We start from the raw sequence: 14627 nt of genomic DNA on the forward strand, positions 1-14627 counted from the left end.
AAATCTTTATACAAAAAAGAAACTTACACTAACCATTGTTATACAACTTAAAATTCTAAACTAGTATGTCATCTGTTTTGAATCTGAAAAGTAGTGCCTCATTTTGATGTAATTATTACATTTTAATGTAATAAAATAACTTTTGAACAGCCGGTAGTAAAAAAGCTCTAATTTCTAATTTAGAATACCTTTAGATTCAAAAATTCTTAAAGAACAAAATATCAAAATTCCCAAGAATCTGAAGCCCAAAAAGAACAAACCAATCTAAAAAAAAAAAAAATTTCAACAGAAATCAACCTGAGCATTCATAAACTTTAACTGATTTTGTTAATTTCCAACTTTGGTTTTAACTTTCTTACAAAGGAAAACCTAGTAAGTGATGTTTTTAAGAAATGGGTTTGTTCAAATTTGTCTATTGCTGTAATCGTTATATACTAACAATTTACGTAAGTACATGATTTACTTGACTCTACGTATCATTAATACACAACTCAAAAGTTCAGAAGTCTAAAAAATATTTCATTATGAAGTAATGCTTAAATTATATAACTTAAACATGTTACATTCTGCCACACATATTGCTTAAAACATCTAATAGCATTAGAGCACTGAGTGAAGATAGATGCTATATATTCACACTTTCTAAAATTGGGCTTATTTTAACAAGGAAATTTGAGATTAGAGATTTTGTGTTAACCAAGTTCATGGTACTTGTTTTATAATCTTGCATGTTAAAAGTAAACAAACTAAGTCAATATTTATACTAAACAAGAATTATGCCTGTTTTTATTTTCTTCAAGATTTATTTATTTATGCATACAAGAACTGGGATAAAGGCCAGAGGAGCAGTGGTTGAGAAATTCACCAGAAACAGAGTGGGGAGCAGAACAGGCAGATCCACTGAAATGCACTGCTCTGGGGAACAGTGGAAAGGTGTGGAAAGGTCAAGAAAGGTCTGTTGCGCCTTGTGTGGGTCAGCTCCCTGGCCAGGGACTAAACTCTGGTTTTTAGGTGATAGCTTGGGTCTTAACTCCAAGGCTACCAAAGGTTACCTACCGAAGGCCTGACTGAAACATTTTGTGTTCAGCTTTTTAAAAGATTTACATACTATATAAGACAAAAATGCTATGTCTAGACAGAAATGTCATGTCTAGACAAAAATGCGAAGTCTACAGCTTCAAAGTAATTTAGTAAAAGATAAATAGAAAAACAACAGGAAGAGAATGTGATAATCACCCTAAGGGTATACATGTTAAGAGAAAAGCAGTTAGCCCATTTATATATATTGCTTTTTAAAAAGTTGTTTCTGAGGGGGAAAAAAACTTTATGAAGGAAATACAATTTGTCTCTTTAATAATGGAAAGGAGATTTTTCAATAGGTGAAAAAATTAGGGCGAGAAGTGCATAAACAAAGCTTGAAGCAGGGCTGAGTTTGGCACTAGATTTATAGGCCAAAAATTGATCAAGTCAAACTTACACACATCCCCTATCCCCTCAAAACAAAAATACTTGAACGGCCAAACTATGTAAATATGAAATTAAAATGCGGAGGGAATGGCTGAAGTTTTCAGAAAATACACTTTGAAAGTATCAGTTTAGGGGCCCTAAACTGGTGGCGCTATGGGTTAGGACCACTGCTTCAGTGCAAATTTAGTACCCATCCCTGGAGGTGACCCACATGGCACGACAGACCTCTCCTGACCTGCCCACTACTCCCCTCAGCTGTGTACTTTGTCAATCTGCCTGTTCTGTTCCCCCTCCGTCTCTGGTGAAGCCTCTCTCCACCCTTGCACCTCTGGCATGTACCCCAGTTCTGTATAAATGAATAAATAGATCTTTAAAAAAGTGTCAGTTTATGAGTTAATAAATTTAATGGACTAGACCTAGCATGAAGACCGATAACAGTTAAGGGACTAAAACAATGATTCTCAACCACTTTCTCAACCTTTCAGGAGTTGGTATAATCAAAACTATTTTCATAATTTTTACCTTTTTAAATTTGCCTCTCGTTTCCAGAAACCATATGACATGTGATATGCAGAAGACTGTTCCTAATATTATTGCCAATGCTTGTTATCTTGATAATAGCCATATACTAACAGGAGCTGATGATACCTCAGTAGCTTTGATTACATTTCTTCAAGGTTGGTGATGTTGAGCATCTTCTCATGTGCCTACTGGTCCACTTAGTTCCTCTACCTAAAAACTTAACAGTTGTATGAGATGTGCATATTTTGGATATATTCCCTAGATGATTTGCAAATAATTTTTCCATTTAGTAGGTTTCCTTTTTCATTCTTTGATGTCATGCTTTGCTGTGTAGCCTGTTTGTTTTACATAGTCCCATTTGTTGTTGCTTTAATTCTTCTTTCCTTGCCTCTGCATTTGGAGTCAAATAGTACTAAGAAAAATACTACTAAGTGTAATGTCAAGAAAGTTACTACCTATATTTTTAGGAATTTTATCGCTTCAGGTCTTATTTTTTAATCTCCGATCCATTTAGGGTCAGTTTTTAAGAAAGTTTTATTTTGCATATGGTAGTTCTCTATTTTCATTTATTGGGGAAATTGTATTTTCTCATCTCCTTTGTCTTAAATTAACTGGTCATAGATTTATTTCTTTTTGTTCCATGTCAGTTTTTATGTCAACAACATAGCTTTGATTACTATAGTCTTGTAATTCTAGTTTGAAATCAGTAAGCTTTTCAATTTTGTTCAGTTTCAAGATTGCTTTTTCTGCTTGGAATTTTGAGTGGCTCTCTACAAATTTTAGGATTTACTATCTGTGACAAAATGCTATTGAAATTTTGATAGGAAATGCATTGAGATTGTAAAGATTTATTTGTGCATACAGAACTGGGGCTGTATTTAGGGGCAGAGGCTCAGGGGAGGCAAGGCTTCACCAGAAGCCAGAGTGGGGGGCAGAACAGGCAGATCAAAGAAGTACACTGCTGAGGGGAGCAGCAGGCGGGTCAGGAGAGGTCTGCTGTGCCATGTGGTCACCTCTGAGGCAGGTGGGAATCGAACTCATGCTGCAGTGGCTTTAGTTTCTTATTGCTGTTCTTTAACCCACTGCGCCACCAGGGAGGGCCAGTGTGGACATTTTAACAGTATCCTTCCAATCAGTGAACCTGGACAACTTTTTCACTTATGCATCTTCTACTTTTTTTCACTGTACAGGTCTCTTCAACTTCCCTGGCTAAGGTTATCACTGGGTATTTTGCTAATTTTGATACATTTGTAAATGGGCTATCTTAATTTCTGCTAGTTCATTGTTGGTGTCAAGGAGATGGCAGTACTGTAAGGCCCTGAATGAGGGAAAGATTACTTATAGAGTCCACATTGAGCACTAAGAAGCCTAGAGGGGCTGCACTGGTGGTAATGTTTGTCCCTAGTCAAAGGCAGTCTGGCATATACTAACATGCCCCACCTTTCTACTCAATGTTAAGTACAAGCCCAGGAAGCAGCTATTCCGTGGAGGGACCAAGAGCTATTGCCTGGGGGCTCCATTGTTCCTGCTGCTCAAGGCTTATTATCTCTTATCTATGTGCAGCAGATATGGTTTCCCAGTATATTACTCAAACTAGTACTTTGGCCCTTTGTTGAGAAGCCCTGCACCTAGCTGACAAGCAGGAACTAAGGGCATCAAGACAAGAACAAGGGAGGCTGAGGCCTCCACCCTACTGTACAGAAATACATATATTGTATAGTGACTTTGTAACTGTACATAACTCAATTATCAGTTTTTGACAGATTTAACAGATTTTGAATTTGTTGCTATTTTATAGAGTAGGACCATGCTATCAGCTAGTGGTAATAGTCTTAATTCTTCCTTTCCAATTTGGATGCCTTTTATTTTTTCAATGCATCACTACAACAAAAGAAAGTACAACTGCTGACTGATATTTAGCCCCACTTACCTCCTTCACAACCAATCATCACAAGCTCCTATGGTACTTCCCAGGTGGCATGGAGTATTATCACATATCACCACTTTACAGCATCTTTAAATACTAAAGATGCTAATATAGTAGACTCAAAATTTCAAATGAAATCAATGAATCAATTAGAAAGCAACTTTATTGTGTATCTCAATAAAACAAAATTCATTTCTTTGCAAATTACTCACACATATAAAACTCCACAAGTGCATTTTAGGAAAACTTGTTTTTAAGCCAAGTATGGACAGGGCATCAAGTTAAATTCTGGCTCAAGTAATATATAAATTAGGAATTCTTCCAATAGTAATGTCAATATAACACAAGATATCAATAACACATTAGCAGTAAAATAGATCAAGATTTTTTGAACTGCACGTTTGCTGCTTTTGGGTGAAACTAAATCTGAAATACTGAGTTCCAGTCATATTTTCATCAGCAGGATAAGTACTATACTCGCCTAGATTTATATCTCAGAAACTAGAACGTTAACATTCCAATTTGTCGAGTTACTGAAACACAGGCTTAACATTGGCATTGAGTTTAAATTTTTTAAAATCATAACATACTATAAAGAATTTTTATCTAGTCATATAACTTAGGCCCATACAATTTTAAAAGATAAAACCTTCTTCCTGTTATTTAATTCTTGTCTAGTAAGCATTTAACGCTGTGATAAATTCTTGCACAAATAGGCTCTTCTAAGATCTCCCCTCCCTACCACAACACAATCCACAATGACTCCAAATTCTAGAAAAGTAATTATCATCTTAGCTAAGTTGTTCAGAATGTGCTGTCCAAACTCACGTATGTTGTTCATACTTAAACAAAACTAGAAACATAACTACTGTAGCAAAAGCAAAATTCTGGCCATTAATAAATTCAGAAGTAATGGCTGATGCCACTACTTTATTCATCAATGTCTTATTTAAAAAGTGACAACAGACATTTGGCAAAATATCCTAAATTTACCCCAAGCTCTCAATGGAAGTTATTTTTTAATCCATCACTAATGCTTTCCTTTTAAACTATGCAAGTTTGATTTCTCACATTCTTACATAAAGTTACTAATATCACAATTCTAAGGAATTTCTTTTTAATCACACAAACGTGTGCTTAAATTGTAGTAAAGAAGTGAGATTCTTTCTTAGTCTATCTAAATAGGTTACCAAATATGTAAGTACTTTCTTCCATATAACTATCACAAGTTATGAAAAATAAACTCAATGTGTGAGTTAACATCCATGCTTATTCCACATAGGTACTGCCACTGGTCCCTGTGGTGTCCTTTCAACAATGACAAACTCATCAGGGTTGCTGAATGCCTCATAGAATACCAATAAATCTTGTATAGCATGCTCTTCAATCTGAAAGAAAAAAAGTATATAGTAGCATTAAATTAGGTATCCTCTTGGCAATAAGAAGGCTTAAGGCCTGAGCTAGAGTAATCAGATAGCTACCCTCCCTTGAATTTTAATTTTGAGTAAAGAAAAAAGAAACTGAAGATAGCTGGAATTCATTCATTCCCAAGATACTTAGTTAATGTACATGTCTTATAAGTGCTGCAGGACAATTAATGGGGTCCTGTCTCTGGTCTTTCAGCTAAGTCTTAACACCTAAGAACATAACTGAAGTCAAATGTAGAGTGAGCTAACTAAAACAGTGCAAAGCATCATCAGTGCTAAAAATATTGACTTAATCAGTTTATCCTGAATATTTTCAAGTAACACCTAACTTGCTGACTGCCTCAATTTTACTTTACACTGCATTTATAATTTAATTTGATAATTTTTTTTTTTAAATTATGCATACAAGAACTGAGGTGTGGGCTAGCAGATCTACTGAAATACACTGCTGAAAAGCAATGGGAGACAATAGTGGTCTATTGTGCCATGTGGGTTAACCCCCTGGTTAGAGCTCAAACTCAGATTTCAGTGACACAATAGCTTGACAGAGCTGAGACTTTACCCTGTGCACCACTATGGAGGCACTCCCACCCGTACCTAATTTTCTTAAGACCTAAGGACAAAATATAGCAGTCTTCCTTAAATTAAAACCTTTATAGGTATGTTATTTACCTGAATCAAAGATAAGGGTTTTTCTCGACTTCTGATAAGAGCTGCTTCCTGTTGTAGTTCTTCTTCCACAATAGATGCAAAAGTGACAGGGGCTACAGAAGACGCAGTCCATGAAGAAGCTAGCCAGGGACTGAAAAACAATGAGTTTCCATTTATCTTCCCAAATATTACACATAAAATCTCTTCTGAAATAAATTTTAAAGTACATATTTTTCCTAGTGACCTATAACAAGTACAGGGTAACCGGAAAGTTCTACATCTCATTTATAGAAAGCAAAGGTGAGAAACCGAGAAAATAATTATTTTTTGGATAATGCAGGAGAGAACTTAAAACACCAAAAATGAGGTGGAATAAAGCACAATAACAGAAAGGTAATTCAAACAATACAGAGCTTTATCCAAATAACACATTCTATGCAGTTATCTTACTACTTCCAATTTCTTAATGTTGTTTTCAAAACTATGTAGCACCCTAGCTTTAGAGACTCCAAGCTAAACAATTAACCTTACTTGGGACTGTCTAGAAGTCTCAAATCTGAGAGAGGATTGCCATCTAGTTGTAAGGTACCATGAGTAGAGCATCTGCAAAACAAATGCCAAAAACAGATTAAAAATTCTAGTAACATTAGTAAAAGCCTTTCTAAGTAGAAATACAGAAGCGCTGCAAGCCTCTGATGTAGGAGACAAAATTAATGTGTGCAGCTAGACTTACCTTTAAAATTATAACAAAGAATCTATAGGTAGTTATAAAATCTTGTGTATGAAATACCACAGAAGATCTTGTAAGAAATTATTTTGCTAATAATCATTTATCATAATCAAATGTTAGTTCTAATTACTATTTTATGAATGAAAGTGACAAATTAGCACTAAGTTTCAAAATATATAGGAACCAGATAATTAGCAGTCAGATTTCATGGGTGACTAGTGTAATACTTTGAAAAGGAATTATATAGATATAATGATCTCTACCTTCTAAGAGCTTACAAACCAGATGAGGGGAAAAATACCTACAAATAAGATTAAAGTAATATACAAAAAAAATTTAAGACAGATTATACAAATCAAAGTTTTAGTCACTGGAGATGTCTTCATAGAAAAGAGAGCAAAAGTAGTATAGAACATTTAGGGGAAAAATTAGCCAAGGCACTGGCCTAATTGTGGAATTTTAGAATTGGAAAGGTACTGAGAGATTACTCACACTCATCCAATGCCATTTTTCAGCAATGAGTAAATGCAGGCCTAGATGGGCCTCACAAAAGATAGTCAAATAGAGTGAACAACAGTCTAAAATATTAACTTACTGATTTTCATTTATGCCTAGTTACTGATTATGTGTACGTACTACATTGTTAAAACTTATTCCCTTCCCTTCAAAAAGTAATCAGGTAGGAGGCATTTAAACAATGATAAAACCATGAGTATTGTAACTGATAACTATACCCAACATATACAAGAGAAACTAACATACAGTGGAGGAAGGCTTCACTGAGAAAGCATTAAAGCCGAGATCATGTTTTTGTCATACAGATACATGGAACTAGAAATGTAAAAGACTGTTGGTTTAAGTTAAGGTGGCTATTCTTGGATCATAATTGGATTGGGTTATGGATGAAATCAGAAGTGAAAGTTAAAATAAAACACTATCATGATGCAACCAAAATGCACGGAAAGTTAAACTGTTTAGGTCACAAGGTAGGCAAACAATTACTGAGAATTCTCATCTACATTGTCTCATTTGCAGTAATCAGTAAAGAAAGCATGCGTTATTTCCATTATGCAGATTAAAAACTGACTCAAAGAATGTTAGAGGATTTGTGTAACTCAATTCAAATTTGGGTCTTTCACATAGTTTCTTTTCCCCTATTGTCACTAAGCTGCCTTTATTTCTCCAATTCTCAATCAACTTCAAATGCCTTCTCATTCTTTAAGTAGTGACTATATCATCATCATCTCTCTGTTCTTAAGAGTATTTAAAATACTATTATAGAGCTTTAAAAACTTATTGTTTACAGGCCTGTTTTAACTGCTAGCAGTCTTAAGATAGAAGACCATTTCATTCATCTTTGTATCTTAATGTCCAGCAAAACATCTGTAACATAGCTGTAAAAAGGTAACTAGAAAATAGTAAAAGCAGAAAAGACAAAGATTTTAAATATGGGATAAGTTACTTAAAAGTCCCTTATTACTTTGAATTAAGTTCTTCCTGTAGATGTAGATTCTGAAACAAAGTAGGTCTAATTATAGGCTCTTAGTTTCAAGTTCTAAGACTTTAAAACCTGAACGATAATAAGTGAAAGTAGTCTTCAGGACAATGTAAAAGATTTTCCACCTGAAGAAAAATAAAGTCAAGGAAAAAATAGAAAAGTATTGTGATAAACTCCTAAGAGATCAGAATCTACACTGGAATAACTAACTCATAGGAAGAAAACTTCTACATCTATTCTGATGGAATAGATAAATTACCCAAGTATCTTAACAGGCTTTGCTAAATCAAAGTTAAGTTGTTATACTTCAGATCTGACTACTTACTTTATAACGCACTTTAATACTACCTATTCATATATGAAACAGAGGTCAGAAAGGTTCAGAGGGCTACTGTAAAGATTAAACTTAAACTCAAATCTATCGCATAGCATAATGCCAGAACTTTTTCAGCTAATGACTTTCAGTGGATTATCTCAGTAATTTAAATTTATCCAATATTCAGATGAAATCCAAAATTTCATCTTAGAAATAAAGTTATGATAAAATAGGTATCAAAAACATTCTCAACTTTCATATAAGAACTACAATATTAGGCTTTAGGTGTTTGCAAAACATACTATCCCAATCAACAATCTCTAAAATTTGGCCTTTATAATAAAAGCAACATGAGATACTTATAATCATCAAAATAAAGAATATCAATGCTGGTAAATTCATGTTGAGAGATTCAAATTATTTTTGCTCAACTATTTGTTTTTATGAAGAATTGTTAATTTTATGTAAGATTAGAACTGATAAAAATGTTGTCTCAAGTAAGTTTTCTTTCTAATTAGAAACAATATAGCACATTTTCTGCCCAGAAATGAACAAAGCACACACAATAATTAACAAATAGAAAACACACAATTGCCCTTTTTCTACATTTTAACATTAACAGGTAACAGCCATTTTGGGATTTCTCTAGCCATGTGGGTCGAAAAATCACATTTCCTATAAGTAAAACATATATTTGACTTAAAGAATTTCCTCTATTCTCCTCTCAACTTCCCAAAGGACCCATAAGCATTCCTGTCTTCAGCTTGAATTCCCACTATTTCTTGTTTCTACTCCATTCTTCTTCTAAAAATCCCTTTCTATGTTCAAAGCTGTGACAATTAAATGGATCAGTAATATTTTCAATAATATTAATCATACACCCATAAGTAAATAATATACAAGCCCTTCCTCAAACTTTTCCTGACAATTATAACCCATTGTCCTTTCTTTGAATCACTGGGAATCTAATCATTATGCTTTATCTTTTTAAGTGTTACTATATTGTACTATTAAAATTTATTTTGTCATTTTACATACATGTACCTATTAAGACCTACCAAGCACCCTGAAGGCTGGTCCTGCATATTGTACACTTATACCCAAGAAAAGCCTACAGAAAGAATGTTGTATTAGTATCAGGTATCCCAGAATTTGAACCAATATTTTACTTTATCTATTATGTCATTATTCCCTTTTTAAAAAGGCCACTTATGTCTTTATTTTCTAGGATTAAATTGAAACTTCAAGTTGTTTTCCTTCTTGATCAGATAATCCACAGCTATTGAAAACACGTACTTCTACTCAAATACTTAAGTTATAGATGGCATATACTTCTTTAATATTTCCAAAACAGTTTAATAGCATACACCACTTCCCACAATTAAGAGCCTTGGTGTTAGAGCACACTCTAGTGATCAACTGTGAAACCACAGATCCTAATATTTTAAGATATATTAAGTATAAGCATTTAACACTAAAAACAAATGTTACCAAAAAAAGAGCTAGCTACAATTTTATCCAGCTAGTAATTCACCAAACACTAAGCATCTATTAGCATGCTAGGAAACATTGATGAAGAACTCAATCTTCTTTGTTCTCGTTTGAATATAATTGAATAGACATTAGAAGACAGTAATCACATTAATAAAAGTATAACTGAAAATTGTGATGAGAATATTATGAACAGGAAACTGATCTAGTAAGGTAGATCAGATGTCTCCAAAGACTATGACATTGCATAGGGATTGAAAGAAAAAGGCAGTCAACTAGTTAATGGAATAGGTAAATAAGAAGTAAATGGCATTTGAGCAACTATGCAAAGGTCAGGATGATTAGAATAGAGTAATCATATTAAAAGATAAAGCTTGAAGACCATATAACAACTCTAGCTTTTACACTCAGAAAGATTTGCATTAAAAAATAACACACTGGCTGAATGTATCAAAGGAGAGAAAGTTATGGCAAGACCAATTAGGTATCTCTTAGTCAGATAAAATTTCACATAAGTATGAATGAGGCTGATAGCAGCGGATTTAAGAAATAACTTGTAAAACATAACCCCTGCAATATAAATATATCTTTATATTAAGAGATAAAAGTTGCAAGGCTTATGATAGACTAGATATTGGTGAGGAAGATGGACATGCCAGAGGCATATAAATGCCATTTACCAAGAAAGAAAACTGGAAGTTTTCAAAGAGGGCTATAAGGAAAATATTGTTTGATTTAAATAGAAAGGGGAAAAGGAAGACAATAAAGAGGTTTGGGGAATTTTTAGAATGATAGTTATACTCAATGTCTTGAATACAGCTGGCAGTTTCTTGGGAATTAATGTATGTTAAAACTTCAAATTATATACTTTAAATCATACCACAATGACTTAAATTTAAAAAATAAGACATGTTAATTTTAATGTAAGAAATGTATAAAAATCTGCCTCAAACTTTTAATGGATATTTTAGAACAATTTAAGACAGAAAATATGTAAGTTAATTTTACTACCTTGCAATTTTTGGAGCTTGTGAATGTTCTATTCCTTTAAAACAAACTTTTTTGACATGATCTCCTGAACTGTGATCAGTAATAGATTTTTTCTCTTCTAAAAAATCCCGGAATGATTTCGGTGAAACTGAATGTAGAGAAGCTGTCCTGTAATAGATAATATAAATCATGTCAAACAAAACATATTTTAAAATGCCACTGCTGAAACCTACAAAGTTACAATGTAGAACAACACTGGACATAGAACCCAGAGGTGTTTAGTGATATTAAAAGCAGCTACTTATAACTATGCCTAACGTAACAACAACAAAAAAAAAAGTTAAAAATAAGATCAGTAAAGATGCTATGAAAAAAAGCAAAATTAGAAATGAAAAAAAGCAAAATTAGAAATTCAAAACTTAATACATATTTAAAAAATAATTTACTTGATAGCTATGAGAACAGATTGGCAGTCACTAAATCTGAAGAACAGAAAAGAAGAAAAAATTTGTTGTGACAAGAGATAGTACTGAAAAGTCTGTTATAATTGCAGTTTCTGAAGGAGAAAACAGATGGCACACGGAATAAAACAATGGCCAGCCATTTCTAAATTTGATGGAAGACAAATTTAAGAATTTTAGCAAATCCTCAATAAGATAAATACAAAGAAAACCATACTCTGACACCTAATTGGCAAACTGCTTAAACTAAAGATAACAAGAAAACCTTAAATTTTATGTATGCCAATATTTGGCAATTTACATGAAATGGAAAAATCTCTTAAAAACAATTTATCAAAAATAAAACTAAATCTATGCAGACCTGCATTTACTCATAAAACTGAATTAACTCACCAGACTTTGTATTGTAGGAATTTACAAATTGATTATAAAATACTTGGAATAAGTTACAGTAGGAATTAAGCCAATGTGGAACCAACCAGGATTAACAAATAATGGAACACAGAGATTAAAAACAGACCCTCATGGATAGGCTTTTTTTTTGGGTAACTGAATTGCCAAAACAATTCAGTGGGAAAGTGTTTCTAGAAAAAGTAACTTTAACTCATAGTATATACCCTTTCAAACTAATGATCATTGACGTAATGTAAAAACTACATATCCTAAAAAAAAAGAAAATAACCATCATTATGGTAACGGAAGGTATTTGCAAAACATACCTGATACCCAGAATTTTTTCCCCCAAGTCTATAGAAATCCCATAATGGCAGTGTTATTGTAAATGTTAAACAAGAGAAGGAACTAACTGTGTAATTTCGATTTGTCATTACTTATGTGTTCTTTGTTCATTTTCCTTTCACATAAAATACTCTTAATGTGGGGCAGAAAATTGATCTTTTGTGTCAAATTAATTAGTCACTTGTTGCAATAACATTATGTTTACCAGTTCTAATCTTACATTAAAATATTTATAATAAAGCTAACAAAATTCTCTTAAAATCCACTGTATGAAGAAAGTAATTTAGTTCTTTTAAAATCTGATTTTGCTAAAATTGATATTCATTTTGAACAAAAATCTTTGAAAGAGACTTAACTAATGTAGCTTTTGTTTTAGGAGGCTAGATTCTATAAAGATTGGTAACTAGGATGTCATTTATTAAACATCTAAAGTTTAATAATGTACTGATATGAAAACTAAAAATGATACTTGTTTTGTTATAGCTCTATTTCAAAATTTTGCTTCATTTTAAGGTGAAATATGCTAATTTTCCCACTTTGTTAGGAGACTGTAGTTATCTTAATAAGTGAGCATAATTGCTAAGTAGGTAATTCCCAAAAGTTTTTGTTACAGTTTGAAGAAAATATAAAATACATGCCCAGGTTGAGTTCATAGCTCTTTGGGGTACCCTATAAAATTTCCTAAAATCTTTTATAGCCACTACATCTGCAAGATGCATTGCATTACCCTTATAACAGACAAGTACAACCAAAATTCAGATACAGCAGGGCTGGAATCAAAATCTATTTCTTAATGACCATTAAAACTCATCCTTTGCCATTTAGTCTACCACTGCTTTCAACATGAATCACTCTTTGTTGGCTAGAGCTATTTACACAGATTACATCAATGCAAACCAAGATTTTTTCCTTAAAATATTCATCAAAACTTACTATGTTAAAAGTAATCATTATAAATTAAAGTACAATTTATTTAAAACAGCATTTGTGTATTTGATTGTACAAAGTTGAAAGTGTTTTGCCAAAATATTCAGTGCAATCTTTTCGTTACACCTATGAAACAGGTATTGGTTATCAACCCTACTTATTAAGACAAAATTCACTTTACAACTTCATCACTCTACTGCTAAGTCCACATTTAAGTCATTTACCCTAAGTAAAAAAAAAATTTTTTAAGATTTATTTGTGCATACAGAACTGGGGTACAAACTAGAGAGAGTGGGGAGCAGAACAGGCAGATCGACTAAGCACACTGCTGAGGGGAGAAGCGGGCAGGTCAGGAGTGGTCTGCAGCGCCAAGTGGATCTCCTTCAAGGCGGGGGGGGGGGGGGAATTAAACTCTTGTGGAAGTGGCTTTAGCTTCTTAATGCTGTGCTTGCTTTAACCCGCTACACCACCAGGGAGGGCCTACCCTAAGTAAAATCTTAAGCCATACAAACTTTACAGATCTGTATCAGTAACATGAGCTACTAAGGTGTTTTTCCATTTGAAGATTTTTTAATATAAACTTGACATTATCACATCCAAAATAAACACATAGATAAACATTTCTATTTTCTACTGTAATTTCTTACTAGTAACTATCCTGCAATTTTACTGAGACTCTGGCTGTTTTCCAGCTTAGCAATGAGGAAAACTTTATGGAGAAGCATTTATAACCACATAAAAATTAATCAAGATTTTGATTCAGAGCTAAGTCATGAAAATTTTGCTTTCATGAATAAAATGTCTTGCTCTAAAAAGCGAAGTAACTGAAATTGGTATATAATTTATAGGTTAGTTTGAAATTTTGGAAGAATTTACATGCATACATCAAGTCAGGCCACAAAGATTATGCATTCTTTTACTCAAAATGACCTAAGAAATGCTGTATTATTTCTCTAGGTAAAAAAACAGTTACCAAGCTAACACTTAATATTGTCACACCTAACTTTAGGCAACAGAATACAACTATATACTGAGGGTCATATAAAGGAGGTAAATCAATGTTAAGTAAAAACAAACTGCCGGGCCCTCCCTGGTGGTGTAGCGGGTATATGCAGCACTAAGAAGCTAAAGCCACTTCAGCATGAGTTCGATCACTGTCCCGGAGGTGATCCACATGGCCCGGCAGACCCACCGGCTGCTCCCCTCAGCAGTGTACTTCGTCGGTCAGCCTGTTCTGCACCCCACTCTGTCTCTGGCCAATCCTCTCACCGCCCCTGCACCTCAAGTATTTAGATAAACATAGTATAAAGACATAAAAAAATTACATTGAAGTATTAAAAAAGCAAAGATAAAATCACTGACAATATGAAGTAAAATTTAAATTTAAATTTATCAGTGTAGAGACAGACATTTACATGTGAGATTCTCAGGGAAACAAACCTATTCCATTTTTTACTTTCCTCAAGCATATATTACATAAAT

General features: G+C 33.3%; 1 protein-coding gene across 3 annotated transcripts in view; it reads right to left on the reverse strand.

The window, feature by feature from the left end:
• Nucleotides 1-4061: 4061 nt before the first annotated feature.
• Nucleotides 4062-14627, reverse strand: part of IBTK (inhibitor of Bruton agammaglobulinemia tyrosine kinase) — a 58094-nt gene continuing 47528 nt past the window's right edge. For all 3 annotated transcript variants that reach the window (XM_012722888.1, XM_004673648.2, XM_012722876.1), the window contains exons 26-29: nucleotides 11041-11187; nucleotides 6526-6597; nucleotides 6016-6145; nucleotides 4062-5304 (exon numbers count right to left, since the gene is read on the reverse strand). In XM_012722888.1, coding sequence (XP_012578342.1) covers nucleotides 5173-5304; nucleotides 6016-6145; nucleotides 6526-6597; nucleotides 11041-11187 — 481 coding nt within the window. In that variant the 3' untranslated portion in view covers nucleotides 4062-5172. The remainder of the gene's footprint in view (nucleotides 5305-6015; nucleotides 6146-6525; nucleotides 6598-11040; nucleotides 11188-14627) is intronic.

The sequence above is a fragment of the Condylura cristata genome, unplaced genomic scaffold (genome assembly GCF_000260355.1).
Source record: "Condylura cristata isolate star-nosed mole 26May11 unplaced genomic scaffold, ConCri1.0 scaffold00001, whole genome shotgun sequence".
In the NCBI taxonomy this organism is placed as follows: domain Eukaryota; kingdom Metazoa; phylum Chordata; class Mammalia; order Eulipotyphla; family Talpidae; genus Condylura; species Condylura cristata.